General features: G+C 39.5%; 1 protein-coding gene across 1 annotated transcript; it reads right to left on the reverse strand.

The window, feature by feature from the left end:
• Positions 1-2,483: 2,483 nt before the first annotated feature.
• On the reverse strand, positions 2,484-19,979 carry LOC143286783 (ecdysone-induced protein 78C-like). The gene is given in 9 exon segments (XM_076594565.1): positions 2,484-4,419; positions 5,918-6,051; positions 6,925-7,081; positions 8,163-8,313; positions 11,799-12,007; positions 12,762-12,903; positions 13,563-13,687; positions 19,262-19,652; positions 19,873-19,979. Coding segments are annotated over 8 exon segments (1,551 nt in total). The 5' UTR covers positions 19,626-19,652; positions 19,873-19,979; the 3' UTR covers positions 2,484-4,150.
• Positions 19,980-20,669: the final 690 nt, after the last annotated feature.

Raw genomic sequence — 20,669 nt, forward strand, 5'->3', positions numbered from 1 at the left:
CAGGAAAAAAAAAAAAAAGATGGGTTACCTGTATACATGGCAATACAATCAACATGTTCCATCTCATTCACCAAGCTTATCTGTAGCCAATCTGTGATGTTATACACACATATGAGGGCCCCTTTTTGGGGACACACCTTTCCCCTTTTTTTCCCTTCTTTTTTCTTTTTTTTTCTTTCTTTGTGTGTGTGTGTGTGTGTGTGTGTGTGTGTGTGTGTGTGTGTGTGTGTGTGTGTGTGTGTGTGTGTGTGTGTGCAAAATTACACATAACATTTTTTCTTTTTTCTTTTCTTTTTTGTTGTCTTATCTTTCAATAACACAACCAGCCAAAATCTTATTTAAAAACAAAACAAAAACAAAAAAAACTTTCACAAACCTGGTCTTTTTTGTAAAGACTATGATTTGGAAAGGTATATCCTATTTTTAGATACAAATTCTTGAAAAAAACTATTTTAAAAAACATAACTGTACGAACCCTGCGTTAATTTCTAATAACACACCACCTGACATGCAGCAGGGGATCTTTTCAGCTCGCAGTTAACTTTCTTTCCAACTGATGATTGGTGAGAAAGCTGGTACAAGTCCATTGTGGTCAACAAGTTCATGGTTACAACATTATCATGCCACATACTTATCCTCACACCAAAGAAAAACAAAATCAAAAGTCACATTCTCAGAGAAACATAGTCTTGGTGAGCCTTAAATTTCCTATCCTTGAGTTTGAGTGGGTGGTTGAGAAGGGGGTGTGGCAGGGGTGCATTTGGAAAAGGAGGAAAAAAGAAAAGAATTTTTACAAAAAAGAACATATTCTATAAGTTCTGACCAACTCTAAAACCATAGAAGAACACAACCCTTGCCCGAGTTGTAAGGACATCCCTGAGAGCAAATAACCAAGTGCAAACGTCGCTCTTCATCAATACAATCATCTCTTGATGAGCAAGGGTTTGAAGAACTCCAAACTTCCAAAACACAACACAGATTCGACAATGTTCAACATCAACACGTAACACAGGCAAGCAACATGTGCAGTTGTTGTACCCAGCGCGCTGAGAGCACAGGTCTCCCATCACATCAGACTGGTAAGGACAATGCTCCACAGACTGGTAAGTACACTGGTTCCACAGTCTGAAAATCCACAGGACGCAGGCTGAGGACAAGCTGTCCACCATCTTAAGGCAATGACATTAGCACACAATGTACCATCACCTCACAAAACCTACCACCTCTGTGTCTGTGGCTTCTGTCTTGCCTAAACCATCTCTTTTTGTCCACTTTCAAATCAGCATATTCATTCATATACATGTGCACAAAATATTTTTTCTCCTTATTTCCAAAAGACAGTACATTATCGGCAATTTCCTTTCTGTAGTACTGTTTACCAATGATGTTGCTAATGATAAAATCCCAATTATGAAGGTAAACAGCATTTTAACACACCATGAGGATTTTATCAACATTGCAGGTATGTCAACACCATGGGGAAAAATGTGTGAACACACTGAAACCAAGTATGCAGACAGATTCTATAGCCAATTTTCTTTAATTTTTAGCAACCAAAAAATAGATGATATGTGTGCAAGCTTACATGCAGTGCGTGTGAGTCTCTGAGTGTATGCATGTGTGTGTGTGTGTGTGTGTGTGTGTGTGTGTGTGTGTGTGTGTGTCTCTGTATGAGTGAGTGCGAGTGTATGTGTGCTTATATGAGTGTAACAGAGAGACAATGCAAAAACACACAAGATGCAAACAATTAAAATCATATAAGTGCCTGCAAACAGCTTCTATCAGCACCAGTGGTTCAGCATTTTGCTGTTTCACTGACTGATGAACATGTCAGTGTCTGATCCCCAGAAAGCAGATCGAGTGAAAGGGAAAAAAACAACAACATTGGAACTAATGAGAAAGGGCGACAGTTGAACTTGAACAAACAAAAACATTTGTGCACCTGAAACACACTTATCTGTAGAGTTCTCAAGACTGATGGCAAAATCAAGTATAGTATGACTTGGGAATTTAGAAGTGCTTGCAACCCATGTTACCAGCTGAATGTCATTTTCAGACATTAGGTATGGCACTCATTTCTGAATCTGTTCACTTATGTCCACACACACACAAAAAGTGTCTTTATTCAAAACAGTTGTACAAAATCTCAATCTTTTCAAATATTGCAAATATACAGGATGAAGTGTCAACAATGATCCAAAATGAAATGACAACAAACATGATTATAAATTTAATGAAATGGCACAATCATAATTTCAATTCATCTTCTACAACTAGTATGCCATATGTTAAGAATATACATACACATAGGTTAAAATGAGACTATGAATGTAAAATCTTGTGAAAGATGAGGTTTGTTACAAATGAACATATTCTTCTTCATTTCTTTTTCCTCTGAGAAGCCAGTACCAATATTCAGCATCCTCAATCAGTCATTATAATACTGCTATTCCTATTGTCTGTCTTTTGCAGAGTGTGTGTGTGTGCTCTGTGTGTGTGTGTGTGTGTGTGTGTGTGTGTGCGTGTGTGTGAGATGTGTGTGGGGATGAATGTGGGCATGTACAAGTGTATACATGTAAAAAGTAGACAAGTAAAACCCAACCAATCTTGATGTCGTTTCTTTGTTTTCTTAACACATGCATGTCCTTTTGTTTGACCGCGAGTGAAAGAACACAAATGAACCTGTGAGTGAAAGAGAGTTCTGAAACTGGAAGCAACAGCTAATATACCACCCTCTCCTTTCAACAACAACCCATGCCATTTTCCCTCTTGCACAATGAATTGTAAATCGTAACAATCTTATGACATACATGTATCTGACAATAGAAAAAAAAATACACACACATACACACATCAATAAGGAAAACAGCATCAAGACGACGACGCCTGGCTTACGAATGATTATCCCTCTTGCACGGGCCATTGGTGAAGCCTAACATGGCACAAGACGAGAGGACAAAGACGTGTCTCTCTCCCCAGGTGAGCACCTCTGATGCCGAGTCGCTCCAACTCCAAGCACAGCAACAACAATACTGTGGGGACCGCTTCACCTCACAGTTTAATCCCACAGAAACTACAACATCCAGTCAATGTTTCTGCCGTCTCACATGACCGTCGCCAACATCTTTCTCGAGGTTGCTGTGCGTGCTTTCTATTCATACATCTGTCGGTAAACTTTCAGACAACTACCCAAGTCATTAACTGCAACAAACATGTAACTTATGATAAGCATTTTAAGACTAACAAGAATGCTGCTTATACTGATGCTTTTTTTTTTTTTTTTTTGCTTTTTTTTTTTTTCATTGAATCACTGTTTCCTCCTCTCTTGTGTGTCGTGCAACCCGTTTTTTTATGGTTTGTTTCATGGAAAATGTCATTCCTGAGTGACAAAGAATTAATTAAATGTAATAATTTTTTTTTTTAAACGAAGAAAGTGGAAAGGAATCGAAGAAAACTTATAAAGTATATTGATAACTTCATTCTGGAGTGTAAATAACCAGATGTTACAAAATACCTGAACTGTTAAAATTGAAAAGTGTTTCGTGTCTTGAAAATTAAATGTACAATATATATATATATATATATATATATGAAAAAGAGAAGGAAAAAACCCTGAAAAGGGTGAGAAAGAAAATACATAATATGGAACAAAGCATAGAAAGGCCCTGAGCTTCAAATGATAATCAAATACCCATAACTGCTGTGAAATAAAGATGCTTCAGATAAATAAATAAAAAGAGAGAGAGAAGGAACGGAAAAAAACATCAACTAAGGATGCATCCTGAGCCTTAAAATAATGCCCAGTTTACTGACAACTCGATATACCCGCAGGCCAAGTACACAGATACTTTGATGGATAAAATCCTGAGTAAGAATACAATCTTGTCAAGTGAAGAAAAAAAAAATTCTCCACAATATCCTGAGGTTGGGTCAGAGAAAAAAAAACAACCAAAACAAAACAAAAAAAACCCCCAAAAAACAAAAACAAAACCAAAAAAAAACAAAACCAAAAAAAACCAAAAAAAAAACAACCAAACAAAACCTGAAGTTGCTTTCATGCACTTCAAGAGATGGAAAGGGAGATGGGTGGGGTTTAGGGTTAAGGGGGAAAGGGAGGAGGAGATAGAAAAACTCTACCTATCCACATTTCTCACGACTGAGCGTCTTCCGCTGACTTAGGTATGTCATAGATCTCGGCGAAGAGCGGAGGTAGCTGGACTTGCTGCCACCGGGCCCTGTACCAGCGCAGCATCTCGTTGTGCTCCGTGCCCAGGGTTCGAAGCTCCGGCAGCTTCATGATGATGGAGGGAAAGAGGTTCTCCTCCGTGGAGTGGTTCCGTTTGACCTGCAGCCGCAGGGCCTCTATCAAGCGGTCCTGGATGCGGCTCACACCCTGGGGGTCCGACAGCGCCTGGCGATCTGCACGCCACACACGGTTAACATGGTTAAAAGGTTAACTCCTTCCACCCCACAGCTACATGCCTGCTACAACTCCCCTGGACCAGCACTACATGAGACCACTGCAGCAAAAAATTTGATTGTTCACTAAAAGTAAAATGGTGAAAATCGATGGAGAATTGTTGATCTAACTGACCAAACAAAGCTTTGTTTTCATGCTTCTGGAATCCATGAACGGCTCAGTATACAACGCAAATCGTACCAAGCAAGAGCAAACAAAATTAGAATAGTGTATTGGTACAAGAATACTTGCACCAGGTCCACATGGGAAGTAATGATGGTACGAGTTAACTAATACCTAAGGTAGAATGAGTTAAAGGTCCCAAAGCCAATTTGCTGCCGTAACGGCAGTGAATTCACATCCACTATATCCAGGGCTCAGCATGGGAAGGTGGGCCCCAATCCTTGCCTTCTACCATTTTAACCTCCCCCAACCGAAGTCAGGTAACCATTCTGATTCACACCTGGGTGGTGTGAAAAAAAATGAGTAAAGTGCCTTTCCCAAGGACACAACAGCATGCTGAAATGAAAGCCTCGAAACTCTGTATTGGCGACACAGAGCAGTGCCCCTGCAGAACAGGCAGCCAGACAACAGAACATCTGCTGCAGTCCTGCCCGCTCCACCAAGCGCTCCGAGAGAAAACCTGGCCCAACCCAATCCCAGCAACCAGGAAGCTCTTCGGAGGACTGGAGGACCTGCGACGTACTGCCGCCTTCGTCGAGGAGACGGGGGAATCCATCCGATAAATGACGAACAAGACAACAACAACAACAAAGCCTCGAAACCTGATCACTGGTTATCACTGGATCATAAGTCTGACATCTAATCAATTCTGCCACAGTGCCTCCACATACAGTAGTAGGGCTTTACCATGGGTGTGATTCTATGCTGTGTGTGCTCATGTGGTGTGTGTGTGTGTGTGTGTGTGTGTGCGCGCATGGGTATGGAAACGAAGGACAGCAACAGAGTGCACAAACACATGGTCATGGGAGATTCTAAGTTCCCTAATGGAAAATATAAAAGAAAAGACAGAAACTGAGAAAGATTTAGAAAAAAAAACCCACTATCACACAAAACATACACACACTCACACACTTGATCATACCCATCAATTTGTTCACAACACACCCAAACAGAGAGAGAGACAATCTGAAAGAGAGAGACAGAGGGACAGGGTACAGGTCACAGAGCCACGTCCCTCTTTCACTCACTGTCACATTGTCAAGCTACACACCATCCCATACCCGAGAATACCAAGGCAGTGAATTCGTCTTGCCTAGCAAACTACTTTTCTACTTCGCTGAGCAAAACAGAGAGAGCATGGTATCTGGATGTACAGTGCACTGTCAATATAACACTGGCACCGTGAGATACATGATGTACACTGTTAGTCAGTCAAGGGGTAAACGATGGAGTCCTGCAACATCATTTGTCAGCAAAGAGAGTGACAGAACTCACCATCAGTAGCCAGAATGATTCCTGTGAAGAGTCCCACCTCAGTATCATTGAGACTGAGCGTACTGAACCCTGAGCTCACATCAAACATCCTGGACACAAATTCAGGGCTGAAAAAGAAAACAAATCAAGCATTGCTTTCTTGTTATGTAATCTGCCTGTAAACTTGACAACAAGCACATTGGCCCTGATAGAAAAATAGAATATATAAAGTACAAAGAGGCAAAGCCTTCATAGCTCACATGTTATTCTTTCTGATTTAAAAACATGAAGCAAACCAAAAACACCGAAGGGGCTGGGGGGATAAATAGGGGAGGGGGGTTACCATTACTTGGATATATGTATATATATATATTGAACCAAATCTTATTTTTGCTCACCATCTGAAACCAGAGTGTGTTGAACCAAAAAGTTGTGAGCTGGAAAACTTAACAATTCCATCATAAGCAACCCACATGGATCTGAATTTCACTGTTTAACAATTGTAATGTAAATCTATCAAACTTTCAACTTCATCATCTTCATTGGGGCTTTCCAGCTTCAATAAATCGTCACAAAATCTCAACAGCAATTACAACATTTCACACAAAAACCGATATTCAGTGATCTACTATTTTAGGGTGATATAAAATATATTTCATATATTTTTTACTCACCATCAAAAAAGGAAATTTTTGTTGTTCTATTCCTTTGAATTACAGCATTGAGCCACCACATTCTTCATCTTACAATGAAAGAGGACAAGGCAGAACCTGTGGCTGTACAGGAAGATACTGCTGATACAGAATGGGAAAAAAAAGTAAGTAATATAAAATACTGCCTAAATAATATCTGTTCTTTTATTTCATATTAACCAACCAAAGTGTCATACAGTCTACAGCCTCACCGCATAAAGCAGGCAATTTATACAACGCATTCTGAATGCCAAAAAAAAAAAAAAAAAAAAAAAAAAGCAACAACACACAAACAACAAGTCTGACATCACCACACAAACTGATCTTACATTGTACACAATGTCCAACTCCTCCCTGGGAATGACGCTGCCATCTTCAAAAAGGACAACATTGTCGTTCCGATTAAACATACGGGCCATGCGTGTCAACCAGATCTCAAAAAAGCCCGTCTTGATCAAAATCAGCTGGTCGTCTTGAGTCAGCTCTGAAAAACCTGGAAAAAAAAAAAGGCGATAACAGGGTCTGACATGCAGTTTTTTCCTTGAATAAATGTACTGCACATTTACCTTTGGTCATTCAAAGCATCGAAAATCAGACTGCCTCTTGCCAATTTTAACCTCCATAGACCCTTGTTAGAAAAAAAAAAGTCAGTTTATTCACTTTCTTCAGTACAATCATGGAATGTTAAATGTTTACTTTTTGCAGTTCATAAACACAGCCACAAATTTAGCACTCTGTAGTGCTGTACCATTTCATGAACAGTGGTAAATGCTTTGAACTGAATAGACAAGTAAGTTAATAAAATTTGTCAAAATCTTATCATTGATACCAATTAAAAGCATTTTCTAAAAGTAAAAGACTGACAAAAATGATTATATCAATCATCATTTTAGCTATTCTGATTGCTGTTATACTAAGGAGTGCTATTACTTTGTCAATCATAATACAAGTTACTTTGTTCTCATTATCATTACTAATGCCATCCACAAACCCTTTGCTTATTGGGAACTTTGCAGGTCAACTACTGTCCATCATCATATTAGTTACTTTGATCATGATACAAACTTGGTGACCGTGTAGTAACGCTGCCTGAGAAGCAAAAGAATCTGAAGGTATGGGATCGAATTCAACACTTGCTAGAATATTCTCCTCTTCAACTATACCTTAAGTGAGGTCTAGACACTAGTCATTTGTATGAAATGATGAGGTAGAGTCGAAAAGGATAAGTTCAGTGAGGTCAAAGAGGAGGGTAGGGGAGGGGAGTGGGAGAGAACAACTTCAGCAATAACAACAACTAGGTGAAGAAGAAGAATTTTTCTTATCACACACACACACACACACACACACACAAGTAATAATAACAGCATGACAGAATTATACTGGAAATGAATGATGAAACCTACAGGCAGATGTCAGTTGGCTGTAACCAGATAGGCAGCCTGTTGTGCAAATGACTGTGTGCATGTGTAAAGCACTTCGAATTAGGTCTCTGACTGCAGATAGGTATGGCTATAAGTAGTAGTAATAATAACAACAATACTGCTACTACTAATAATATAAAGCCAGTCACTTACTGGGCACCCGTTTGGAGAACTCAACCACACTGTGGATGGTTGGGGTGACAAGCGTTGCCAGCTGCTGCCACATCAGCATCTTCTGGTTCTCCAGCTCTTCCTGGGAAAACCCTGACCGGCCGTCAGACATGGCCAGCCTGTTCAGCTGAAGCTGCAGGGCAAGAGAAGGGAACATCATCTTTCACCATGGCTTTAGCCTTGTTTGTGTTTTATATCAATAATTTGCAATTTTCCAGTCCACAGAATCTGATTAAAATAATGTATGTATGATGAGTGTGTGGGAGTGTGCGCATACATCATGTGTACGTATGTAGCTTAAAAATGCATGTGCAACCAAAGGTCAAGTGCTCAGTAACTATCATTATCATAGTTTATGACTGAAGGTCATTTTCAGTTCATGTGTTGCTGAACCCTCGTCTAAATCATGTTATGTTTTTTAACTGACATCTTCCACCTTAGTAAAGTTAATTCAAACCTTCTCTTCCTATCAAATTTTTTTCTCTGCATCACTGGACTGCACTAGACTACTTCTAGTCACAAGGCAACAGTTGTGACAATTGAAAATCTAAAGGAAATTCACTGTCAAAAAACTGCTCTGATGGGAAAAAAACATTTGGACACACACACACACCCTTGCACGCGCACAAACGCTCACGCGCAGACACACACACACACACACACACCAGGGCTTGACATTAACAGCTGCCTGACTGCCCAGGGCAAGTGGATCATCGTGTCGGGCAAGTATTGCCCTTCCAAGACTGGCATGTTTTGTTTTCAAAAATATCCATCACGTTCCCAATACCGATCGTCTGACACTCTTCCTCTAGCAGACGATGTTTTGAGTCTGACTGACAAGTGGTCACCAGAAAAAGAGAGCTACCGTGCAGCTCTAAAAGGTGATTTGCCATTGGTTGCTATTTTTGGAGAGCCAATGGTAATTTTCCTTATAGCGTAGTTCATCTTCCGTCCATCACAACTAAAAAAAAAATCACGTCACAACGTACTCTAATGTCGTTCCACTTTAAACAAAAAACAACAACAGACTTTGTTTCTATGACAGACCTGTTTACCAGTACCATTTTGGGGAAATTTGTACATCATTTTGACTTAGAATACACCAGTACGCAAAAATAGATTTCATTACAACTTATGAGGAAAGAAAAAATATTTTGGCCAACCAGAGTTTTCTGGTCCAAAACAACAAAGTGGGAGTTTTGACACTGCTAGCTGTTGGCGGATGGGTTCTTTGGAGGAAAGTGAAAAGTTCACTGCCAGCACCTGCCAGTCTGTATTACATGATAGCCAGCCAGGCCTGTCTGTAGTCAGTCCAAGAGGGCAAACTACATGGATGGCTGTGCTGTGCCCATCTTCCTTCCCCCCACTGACCCACCCCCACTCTTCCTCCACCTACATCTCACCCCATCCACTGGCAAGGTTGTCAAAATCACTGCTGTGCTATCCCTTCACCACCCTCCCCTCCCATTTCTTTGACCATGAACTGCCTGCCTTTCTGTCTCTTTCAGTCTCTCTTTCTCTCTGTCTCTCTCACTCTCTCTCCCTAGAATCTCAGTGTTAAGGTCAAGTTGGTTAATCAAAAAGGAAACTTGGCCATTCTGTAGAATCATAACTTAACCCGGAGAGCGCGATGAGCCACGATCATGGCTTTCCCGGTAAAGTGCGATGGGCCACGATCGTGGCTCTGTTTACATAAGGTCCGACATCGTACGGCTATGCTCGGCAGCCTTCGTAAAACTGCCTCGTTCTGGTGTTACTGCCTCCCTGCTTGTGTTTGCACAAACTTTGACCGTTTATAAGTCCAGAGCTTCGTATTTTTTGTAAACAATGAGTGACACTGAAGTTGACAAAGCTCAGGAAATGAGTGACCTTGTCACTAGTGATGATTCATTTGCTGACAGGGATTCTGGTGAAAACGGCTTTGTTATTTTGACACTTGGGCATGCTGGCTTGCTTGTTGTTCATTCAGTTTTGAGTCTCCAGCCACAAAAACTGGGGGGTGGGTGATGGGAGTGGGGAGGGGTGGTAAAGTGGGTTAGGCATGGGTCTATTGCGATTTCTTGACCAAATCAAGCTAGAAAACTGGAAATTGTTTTGATTTAAAGCATTCTTGCTGTTTTGAAAGCAACATGAGCTAAAAGAAAACATTTATTTGTGTTTTTGCCTGTGATTGCATAAAGTATTGTAGATGTGCGCGTGCGTGGCGTCGGTGGGTGTGTCTCAAACAAATAATACAATACTTATAATTTCATTGTTTCAGTTATATTCATATCATGATTCTGCAGCCAGGACATTTTTTGTACAGTTTAATTCCAATTTTGAGATTTTGACTCTGTAAAAGATGTGAAAATACCTATAAACATTGTGGTTGACGTTTTTGGAAAACGAGTGTGCAAAATTTGTTAATTATATCCTATGGAATATCTCCAACTACATACAAGGTACAGCCTTTTTCTTACTTTTATCTGATTCTTCATTCACTCTACTTTCCAAAAATGTATAGGTTTACCTATTTATTCTTACTGATAAGCATACAAATGCCCCAAATCAGAGCACAGGTAGCGGAGGCAAACTATCCCTTTGTTTTAAGCATGATTTCTGTAAGCATGTTTTATTATATCCAGCACTTTGAGGGTTAAACCAAGTCAACACAGACATGACCTCCACAATCCTTCCCCCTTCTCATTCCTTCACCCCCCTCTCCCTAACTTTCTCTTTGTCCCCCCCTCCTGACACCACCTCCCATATTGCAGACTTGCTTATCCTTAACCCCACCCCCCTCCTCACCCCCTCCCTCCTTTCACATGGTCAGACTGGGAATAGCAGAAAGGATGGAGGCAGGGCAGGGGTCCAGTTTTTCTGAGGGGATAGACACTGTGGAAGGACATTGTGGAAAGCTCCCTTGCTAAGCAACCTCCATGTAGATAGAACAGCTGTACCACATTCCCTCTCTGGAACTGTGACCCTTTACCATCCCCTTTCACTCACACACACACACACACACACATTCTCTCTCTCTCTCCCTCTCTCTCTGTCTCTGATGCTGGGTGAGGACAACTGAAACCCATCCTGGTGTGGCCATCCTGGCAAGTGAATTTTCAACAGAGTTGCTCTACCAGGCAAGTGAGAAACAGAAACTGTTGACCCCATCTAACAGAATTGTACTTGGATCTGTCAAATCCAGACATTGTTCGTCTCTCAGAGCAAATGCTGGCTTTTCTTTTTAACTCTGCATGTTGCTGTTTGCAGTGGAGGTTAAAAAAAGAAATAATTTCTGTGGCTGACAGTCAACTGCAAAAACATGCTGAAGGCAGTGTTTTGTCAAGTGAGTCTGAGATAAAACTTGTTTTGGCTGTTCAAAACAACAGTTATCTTTGGTGAAACCCAACAAAACAAACATCAGTGAAAGAAAAGGGTTTGACTACTTCTTTGTGTGTGTGTGTTTGTGTGCGCATGCATGTGAGCATTTGGTGATGCATGCAAGTTTCTGTAAGTTGGGCAAGTACAAATTCTGTCCGGGCAAGTGAATTTTCCAGCGACTCGCCTGACAGGGCAAGTGGGAAAAAAAGTTAATGTCAAGCCCTGCACACCCTTGCACATACACAAACACACACTCACCAAGGTGGCTGGCCTGCGAGGTATGTTCTTGATTTTATCGTCCGTGACAGCACAATGGGCATGGTGGGCTTGAGATATGCTGAGGATGACGTCGTAGATGGCCAACTGTCTGGACTCCAAGACTGACTGGTCTTGACTAGAATCTGTGGAACTCACGCTCTGATCCTCCTGGCTTTTGGACCGCTTTGGCACCCGTCCGTAACGCACCGCTGTGACAAAACCACGAGGGGTCAACAGCCCTTGGGTGAACAAACAAAACTCAAGAACGATGCAAACAGCCATTGCTTCAAAATGCAAAACTATTCAACTTTTAATGTTCCTTGCTCCGCTGCCTCCGTGACTGCACACTCACGTGTTAAGGCACACTTGCGAGTCAAGACACTGGCAGGTTCAAAGGTCAATCCCTGCATAACATGATGAACTGGTTTCAGTGCACTACCACTGACAGTAGGGATCAAGATGTGCTCATATTGCACTGGCAGCTGGACAATATACAAAACATTTGAACTTCAAGACTATCTGTATCCCATGATACTGCTGGAATGGTTTTTGTCCCAACGTCTTATCTGTACATATGTCATTCACATTATCAAACTTTAAATACATATAATAAACATGAAAAAAAATCCTGTGCTCATTCAGTGCATATCATTAAATTATCCAGTTTATGACAGGACATATGTTTAAAGCTTCTTTCACTTTCATTTTTAATACAAAGACAGGGCCTGGATTTATTCTTCTTCTGAGATACACTCGTTCCTCGGAAAGATACTGAATGAACTACATATATTTTCTATTTTCTGTAAAATACTGAACCCTACTACGTAGAGAATACTGGCTACGAAGTCAATTTTAATGCTGCAAGGCAATGATAATTACCCTCTTATTACTTAATGCTTTGCTAATGTATTCAGTTATAGAGTTCTTTTCACTGAATGGTATTTGATATCATAATATACTTACAATCCCTGGACATGCCAACAGCCAGACACTTTTTAAACCGGCAGTACTGACATCTGTTCCGGTTCAGACGCAGCACCTGGCAAGTCCCATCACGAAGACATCGATACTCTATCTGCTTCTGTATACTTCGCCGGAAAAAACCCTGGGGGAAAACAAGGAAGCATAACATAGCATTCGTGCTATCAAACAAATGACCTTGGACAAAATTATTTATGACAGAAAAAAAAACGAAAAACATGAAATGAAATTTAACTTAACATGTAACTGTTAAAAACCTGATGCAAACAGGCAAATAATCTCCTAACTTTCCAAGGAATGCAGACATGCTTGTAATGCTAAATTAAACTGTTTGATGTGTTTCATGAATGAATGCCCAAAGAAAAATCCCTAACAGCACACAGAAATAATGGCACACATATTATAAATATATATATATATATATATATAGATAGATAGATAGATAGATAGATAGATAGATATTTATAGATATATATATATATATATATATAAGAGGCCTGCGCTGATTACAGTACAAAACTCTCAACAACTGCGTACAATGTATCTTTCATAACCATATTCATAGGCATCTTCGTGGTGTGGTCATTTTTCAGAAATGATTTTGGCACATAATGATATACAGACCATGTCTGTGACTGTGAGCGAGCTATACTATAATATCACACAATATAAATATTCTCTCATTGTCATATATAGTTATATAAGTATGTTTGTGATGCAAGTCAGTGTGCCAGCAGTGATAATTATGTCTGATTCACAAGCTGAGTAAAGTGAGGCACTCACTTTGCAGCCCTCGCAAGAGGTGACACCGTAGTGGTAACCTGATGCCCTGTCTCCGCACACTTTGCACGGAACAAAGGACTGTTGTGAACAATTGGAGTCTGCAGCCTGCTTCACTTTCCCCACATCTAGTATTTTAAACAGAAAAACTCATTTTATGCAAACACATTAACTGAGTACATGCATACACTGATACAGACCTGCAACACATATCAAACAGGAAACTTTTATCCATGATAAATCACAATGTTAGAGGCTTGGAGTTAATACAAGTGCATACAGTGATCAATACACGCATAAAATATCTCTTTCTTTGCTCTCTCGCTCTCTCCCTCTCTTTGTTTTTTTTAGGAAAAAACATTCTGATCCAGTGATTCACCACGCACCTACTGATTTAGTGATTACTTTTTAAGATTAATTTTTCTACTTTGATTGCAGGAGAGCATTCCAAATGTCTAAGTCTTCAACTCGATAAGGCATTGTCCCTGTGTTGTTGTTTTTTGGTGCTTAATTATGTATTATGTGTGTGTGACTGTTGAAATGGTTACTTCTAATTTAACATGGGGACCCTTAAAAATCCTGGAAGGAACCCCCCCCCCCCCTGCCCCCCCTCCTCACCCCCCCCACAGAGGGTCCCTGGGACCCTTATGTATAGATGGGAAATACTGATGTGTGTGTGTGTGTGTGTGTGTGTGTGTGCGTGTAACCATTTCACATGGTGTACAAAGTACACATTCATTTACAATTTTAGGGTGTGGGGTGGCCCCATGGGAGTGCCATGGGAAGGAATAAGGGGTTGTTCTTCCTGACCCATTAACTTATTAAAATGACCCATTGATTTTGTGGTGACCCCGTCAAATGACCCATGGTGTCCTGAACCAAACCCGAACTCTGATGTATCTTGCTATGAAATAATAGGTTTTTCCTTCAGTTTTATTGCTTGTGTATATATAATTCATAACTGATAAATACTGAATAATAGCTTTGTTGGGGTGGGAGGTGCGGGGGTCGGGGGCGGGGGGGGGGGGGGTGTTGTTTGCTTGTTTTGTTTTATTGTTGTTGTTATTTGTTCAGTTGTTTTGTTGTTGTTTTTTGGGAGGAGGGAGGGGGGAGAGCCAGTGTGTGTAGGAGGTGGGGGGTGTTTTTTTTACTTTCTTTTCTCTTTTTTTTAAGCACAGGCATATATCTAAAAACATATGTTGCTGATACGATGAAAAGTTAACCATCAAAATTAAATGATATTGAGAACAATCAAAAATAAAAAAAATCATCATCAGAAAAGTAAAAGTTCTCTAATTTTCAGTGCTCACTGTGATAGCACTGTCAGTTTAACAACAATAAAATTTATATTTATCTACTTTAAATCAATATAAAAACTATTTCAAAAAGCAGAAGAAGAAAAAAACTTCCAATAATTTACACATGACATGCAGTTAACTGCCATCTAATCTAAAGTAGACTGCCATCAAATTTACCATCTTGCAAGTTAGTCTCAGTCCAGTTTTAATCATCTTAAACCAGGGAAAGGAAGTAAGGATGTACAAGTTTTTAAGTACTATGTAGAAATCCATTTTTCATATCCAAAAAAAAAAAAAAGAAGAAGAAAAAAAGAAAAAGCTTTTTCCATGCAATAAAAACAAGAAAAAAGATTGTTACACTTACAGAACCGAGGAGTAACAGAAAAAGGAAAGACAATTCATACCTAAATAACGCCAAAGGATGCTAACCTTCTCTCTGGGTATGGGTCCTCGACAACTACAAGAGGGAGGCAATGTTTAATTGCATAAATCTGCTACCAACGGTGAACCAAAGTAAGTGAAGGCCATCTTGTCCTATACAAGCTCCCCAAGTCTGCCATCCCTGCTTGCAATTATAATGCAAATGGTAGGAAGCAGGGATCTCCAAGTTCAAACATTTGCAAGAATTTCTGGAACAATACTTCCTGAGTATAATTTTCTTTAAATTATTTATACTTTGAGGGTTAACATATCTGACGTTCTATATGTTGTCTTAATTACCTTAATTAAAATCTTTGTAATGTAAGTAAACTGTTCTTCAAACATTACAGCCTCTGAAATTGGAATGAAGTGCAGCTTCTAAACTGTCTGGAACGAAGTTATTAACTTGGGAATTAAATATCAGTAACTAAGAAATCATTTTATCTTGTATGTAAATAATATCATATAATTAATGATAATGATATATCATATATAATATAGCATAATAATTAATACTGATTTTTTTTTTTTTTTTATCACAGATACTTGTTATAGTTTCTTTTTCAGTGCACCAACTGTGTGCTGCATACAGATTCTAGGTTTATTCAGTTATTGTTTCATTGGAATGACTAGATCAGTAGATGCTCAATTTGATGTTCCAGTCAAATTTTGGAGATAGGGTGAGAACAGGAATTGAACCCAAACCCTCACAGATACTGCTGACAGAAAAACGTCTTATTGAGTATTAACTTATTCTTAACCATTCTGATACCTTCCTCGAAGGTTCAAAATATATCAAAAAGATTCAAACTATCAATGTATCATTGGTATCAAAGACAGAAATTAAGAAAGAACAACTCAACAAGAAGAAACCAAGAACCAAACAGAAGGAAAAGGATGAAACAAGGAAAAAACAAACAAAAATTATAAGGAAAATTAACAGCTTAACAACACAGAAGTCACAGCTGAGTCTGTTCCACAAAATGACAATGGAATGTTCTTATCTCAGAGTACAAGTTTGCAGCTCTGCACAGGCACTTACCTCCACTCCGTTTTTTCACTTCCCCTTGTCTATAAGACTGCTTATTATCATTGCTGCATATATTGTATACTGTATGATATATAATGTAATGTATACTCATATAGCCCCTCTGACAACACCTAGCTATGTCAGCATCTGTGAGTGACCGCACCTAGAGCTCTATCTGTATCACTATCTGGTCTGGAAACAGTCATTTCTGATCCTGTAGAACCTGAGAAGAAAGACCTAGAATTCCAGAAATGGTAAACATGCATGACTTAACATATTCATGCACCTAAACCTTGGATGTGTGTCTGACACTGACCATCCCATCAATATCTTGCCAGAAATTTACAAACTAATCAAATAAACAAAAGCACACATTATAACACAAACACACACCAAATAATTTATAAACAGAATTAGTATAATATTACATATTAACAGTCAGAATGCAAAAGCAAAGAAATGACTGTGGGTAACTCACACAATAAAAATGACATGACTAACTATTAACAAGTAAAAAAAAAAAAAAAAAAGGAACAAAAAAGAAGAAAAAAAATTTCAAGACTGTAAAAAAAAGACTAATATTAGTGAAACATAGCATGGCAGGAAATGAGGTCAGAAATAATAGAAAAAGGCCAGAAACATAAAATCTCTATCTGTAGCACAGTATTTCAAGCAGGTGGGGATACTAAAATTGTAGTTATACTTAAAGAGTCTGGCATCTCCATAAGGCAGAGAATACTCAGTCATTGGTGTCAGACATAAGATCACAATTAAGGGTTGACAATGTCCAATCATTTTACTGCTAAAGGGGGCAAGTTGTGTCTATCACTTTTTCAGTGGTGAGGTCATTGTCTGATATATGTTTCTATGTCAGACATCATGTATGACAAAACTGACAAGAAGTCAATCCTCCCCAAATTTCAATTTTCAGTGTTGGTATATTGTAAATGAACCCTTTCACTTTGTTGTCAAAAGAACTGAAACAGGAACAGAATGCTCGTAAACAGAAATGATGGAAAATTAACAGAACCAGTCAAAAGATATTTGGTTTGGTTTGTTTTGTTTTATCAGATCATCTTCTGAGGACTAACCCAGAGAAGCAAGGGTTGGGGTGGGGGGGAGTGGGGGGGAAGAAGATAGACAAGGAGTAGGACAGAAGGTATTTTTTATTCTCTCTGGTTCCAAGACTTCATTTTCATATTTTGCATTTTCAAGACATATAAATAATTATTCATATTCTGCATTTCCTGACTTCATTTCATATTCTTTAGTTTCAGTATTCCATAATTATCATAAACATTCAGTGAAGTATCTTTCAACTTCAAGTACGGAAGTGTCCTTAATTCTAACATACTGAGTGATATATTTTTACTGATTAAATGAGTGATTATACTTCATTCATTTTTATCAAACTTTGAAGCTGATTCACAACTTCAGAAAAATTCTGAGATTAACTCAACCATGGAAAAATGTGTTGACCAACTTGATTCAATGTCCCATTCATCTTGGTGTGAAGAGGACACCAATGTCTTATCATGTTTGATGTTATGCAAGTGGATACACATGTACACACATACAAGCACAACTCTGCAAGGGAGTCTTATTAACACATAAATAGTGAAAAGATATGAACCAAAAACCAGGACTCCCTCTTAGAACACTAGATGGACCTCACACCCAGATATCCAGAACTCCACCCAATCAAAACAATGAAACCATCGCAACAGCAACTGACCAAGACTCCAACATTGAACCACCTGACCTGTGCAAGCAACAGCCAGAGTAGGTTGTTAAACTCAATCCTACTGAAACTAAAGGAATGACAGAATTACCTGAATCGGCGTTTGGTGGGTTATGGAAACAAGGACATACCCAGCATGCACATCCCCAAAAACGGAGTATGGCTGCCTACAGGGCGGGGTAAATAAACAAAACGGTCATGCACATCTTCTTCTTCTGCGTTCACTTGTATGCACACGAGTGGGCTTTTACGTGTATGACCGTTTTTACCCCGCCATGTAGGCAGCCATACTCCGTTTTCGGGGGTGTGCATGCTGGGTATGTTCTTGTTTCCATAACCCACCGAACGCTGACATGGATTACAGGATCTTTAACGTGTGTATTTGATCTTCTGTTTGCATATACACACGAAGGGGGTTCAGGCACTAGCAGGTCTGCACATATGTTGACCTGGGAGATCGTAAAAATCTCCACCCTTTACCCACCAGGCGCCGTCACCGTGATTCGAACCCGGGACCCTCAGATTGACAGTCCAACGCTTTAACCACTCGGCTATTGCGCCCGTCGGTCATGCACATAAAATGTTATATGTTTCATTTGTTTGTCTGAGTATGTATGTGTGCGTGCCTGAAATCTGATTGGATGACACAGGAAACGAATGATGAGCGCCAAACGGCAGCCGTCAGTCAGCTCTACCCAGGTAGTCAGCCTGTTGTGTAAATGACCCCGTGTTTGTAAAGCGCTTAGAGCTTGGTCTCCGACCGAGGATAGGCGCTATATAAGTATCCATCTATCAATCAATCAATCAATCAATCAAGCTTCTTTCAAAAACAGCAGCAATACCATCATTTCCTGATGAGATGCATTCTCTTTCCTAGCCCTTCAAACCGACAACAACATCCATTCAATCAGCAGCAGACTTCTTGCCTTAATCATAATCAATATAATCAAATGGTAATTTATATATATATATACTACTTTGCAAGACTTGACGCACTATTCAAGCAAAAGACTCTAAGTTTGTCATAATATTTCACACAGTCAGTCTATTTAATAAAGTTATTTCAGAGGAGAGAAGTATGGGGCTGTGATGGTATGGACCAGGAACTGAGAAATTTTGGAAAAATCTTATCTTTTATTAGTTTTAAAGGTAGATTGTGAAACCTTTTATGTAATATGCTAAATGAACATTTTTCCCCTTCATGTTTTCTTACCTTTCACAGGCACTTGCTTTGCTGAAGAGGAAGAGGAGGAGGAGGAAGTTGTGGAGCTCAGCTCTGTGTCACTTCCCTTTGCTGGTGTTAGAAGCAATTCACTGCCCATTCCTCCACTTGATGTGGAAGCCTGCACTTGCAGTAATGATTGCACATCAGCTTCGGTCAGTTGCTCTATCTGCTTACAATCCGGTAAGTCCGAACTGGTGCTGCATGAAGCGCCTGAAACTGGTGCACTTGCTGCCATTCCCTGTGCAGAGCTATCCACACCACAGTCCACGCCCAAAAAATTCGCCATCACTCTTCCCGCAGCTGTTACGACTGTTGAAGCGCCATCGGTATCTAATCCCTCTATTTCGGCCATCGTCTCTCGTCTTTCTGCCAATGCCACCTAGGAAAACAGATAAAAATCATTTTATTTTATCAGGAGATAATATCCGTTGCAATAATATCAAATTTGAAATGTAAACAAGAAAAATAATTTTGAAGGAAAGCTGGCAGCATTCCTTCGATCGTGAATGAGAGAACAAAGAATGGCCGCCCTACATTGTGTCGTAACTTTATTTTTCAAGCGAATATTTCTGGACAAACTGGAACATGCATACACTCACCTTTTTATGCCAGGATAAATACACAGCTAAGAGCGTTTGAGATCCACAACAGTACGTCCATTTCAACAGCCGTGTTTTGGACAATGCGGACCACAGGCCATCTTTCTTTTCTCCACCACGACCAAATGCAGGTCAATATGGCCGACTCACCCTGATCCCAATACCCCTCTTTCGTGTAGATAGACAGTGCAGTGTGCGGGTTATAAGCCTTTGTGAGCAATATTCAGTTGTATATAGCTGTCTAAATACTCATTTTTGCATTTTGCTTAATTTCGAGTAAACTGATTCGCTTGGTCGAGAGAAATCTGAAAATATTTCGATGAATCATTTTAGGTTCTAGTTGGAATGCGGTAAACCTTTTTTTTTGCAAATAAGTTCATTGCCCTCGTAAGCTCATTCTCCAATTCAAGTCAACCGGCATAGGAGCACGAAAAAGCTCTTTTTGCCTGTAATTATTTCTGACACTGCTCATTAACGTACGAAATGCATCCATACTATTTTATGAATAATTAGTCTTGATCTTCTGTTTTTGCAAACTTGGAGTGTTTTTATAATGTCCAGAAATGAGATAAGATTAGATCGGTAAACAACTTTATTGTCTGTAAATTCACATAACTGTGTCTTTGGTTCGAGTACATGTAATACGAAATATTGTAAAAAATAATTTCGATTCACCAGCACACAGCGTAAGAAATAACATAAATGACAATATTTTCTTCACTTTTCACAGAAAAAAGAACAGAAATATCATCAATCAAAACAACTGGGTACCTATACTGTAACTACGTACTGGTGAC

The sequence above is a fragment of the Babylonia areolata genome, chromosome 10 (assembly GCF_041734735.1).
Source record: "Babylonia areolata isolate BAREFJ2019XMU chromosome 10, ASM4173473v1, whole genome shotgun sequence".
NCBI lineage: Eukaryota > Metazoa > Mollusca > Gastropoda > Neogastropoda > Buccinidae > Babylonia > Babylonia areolata.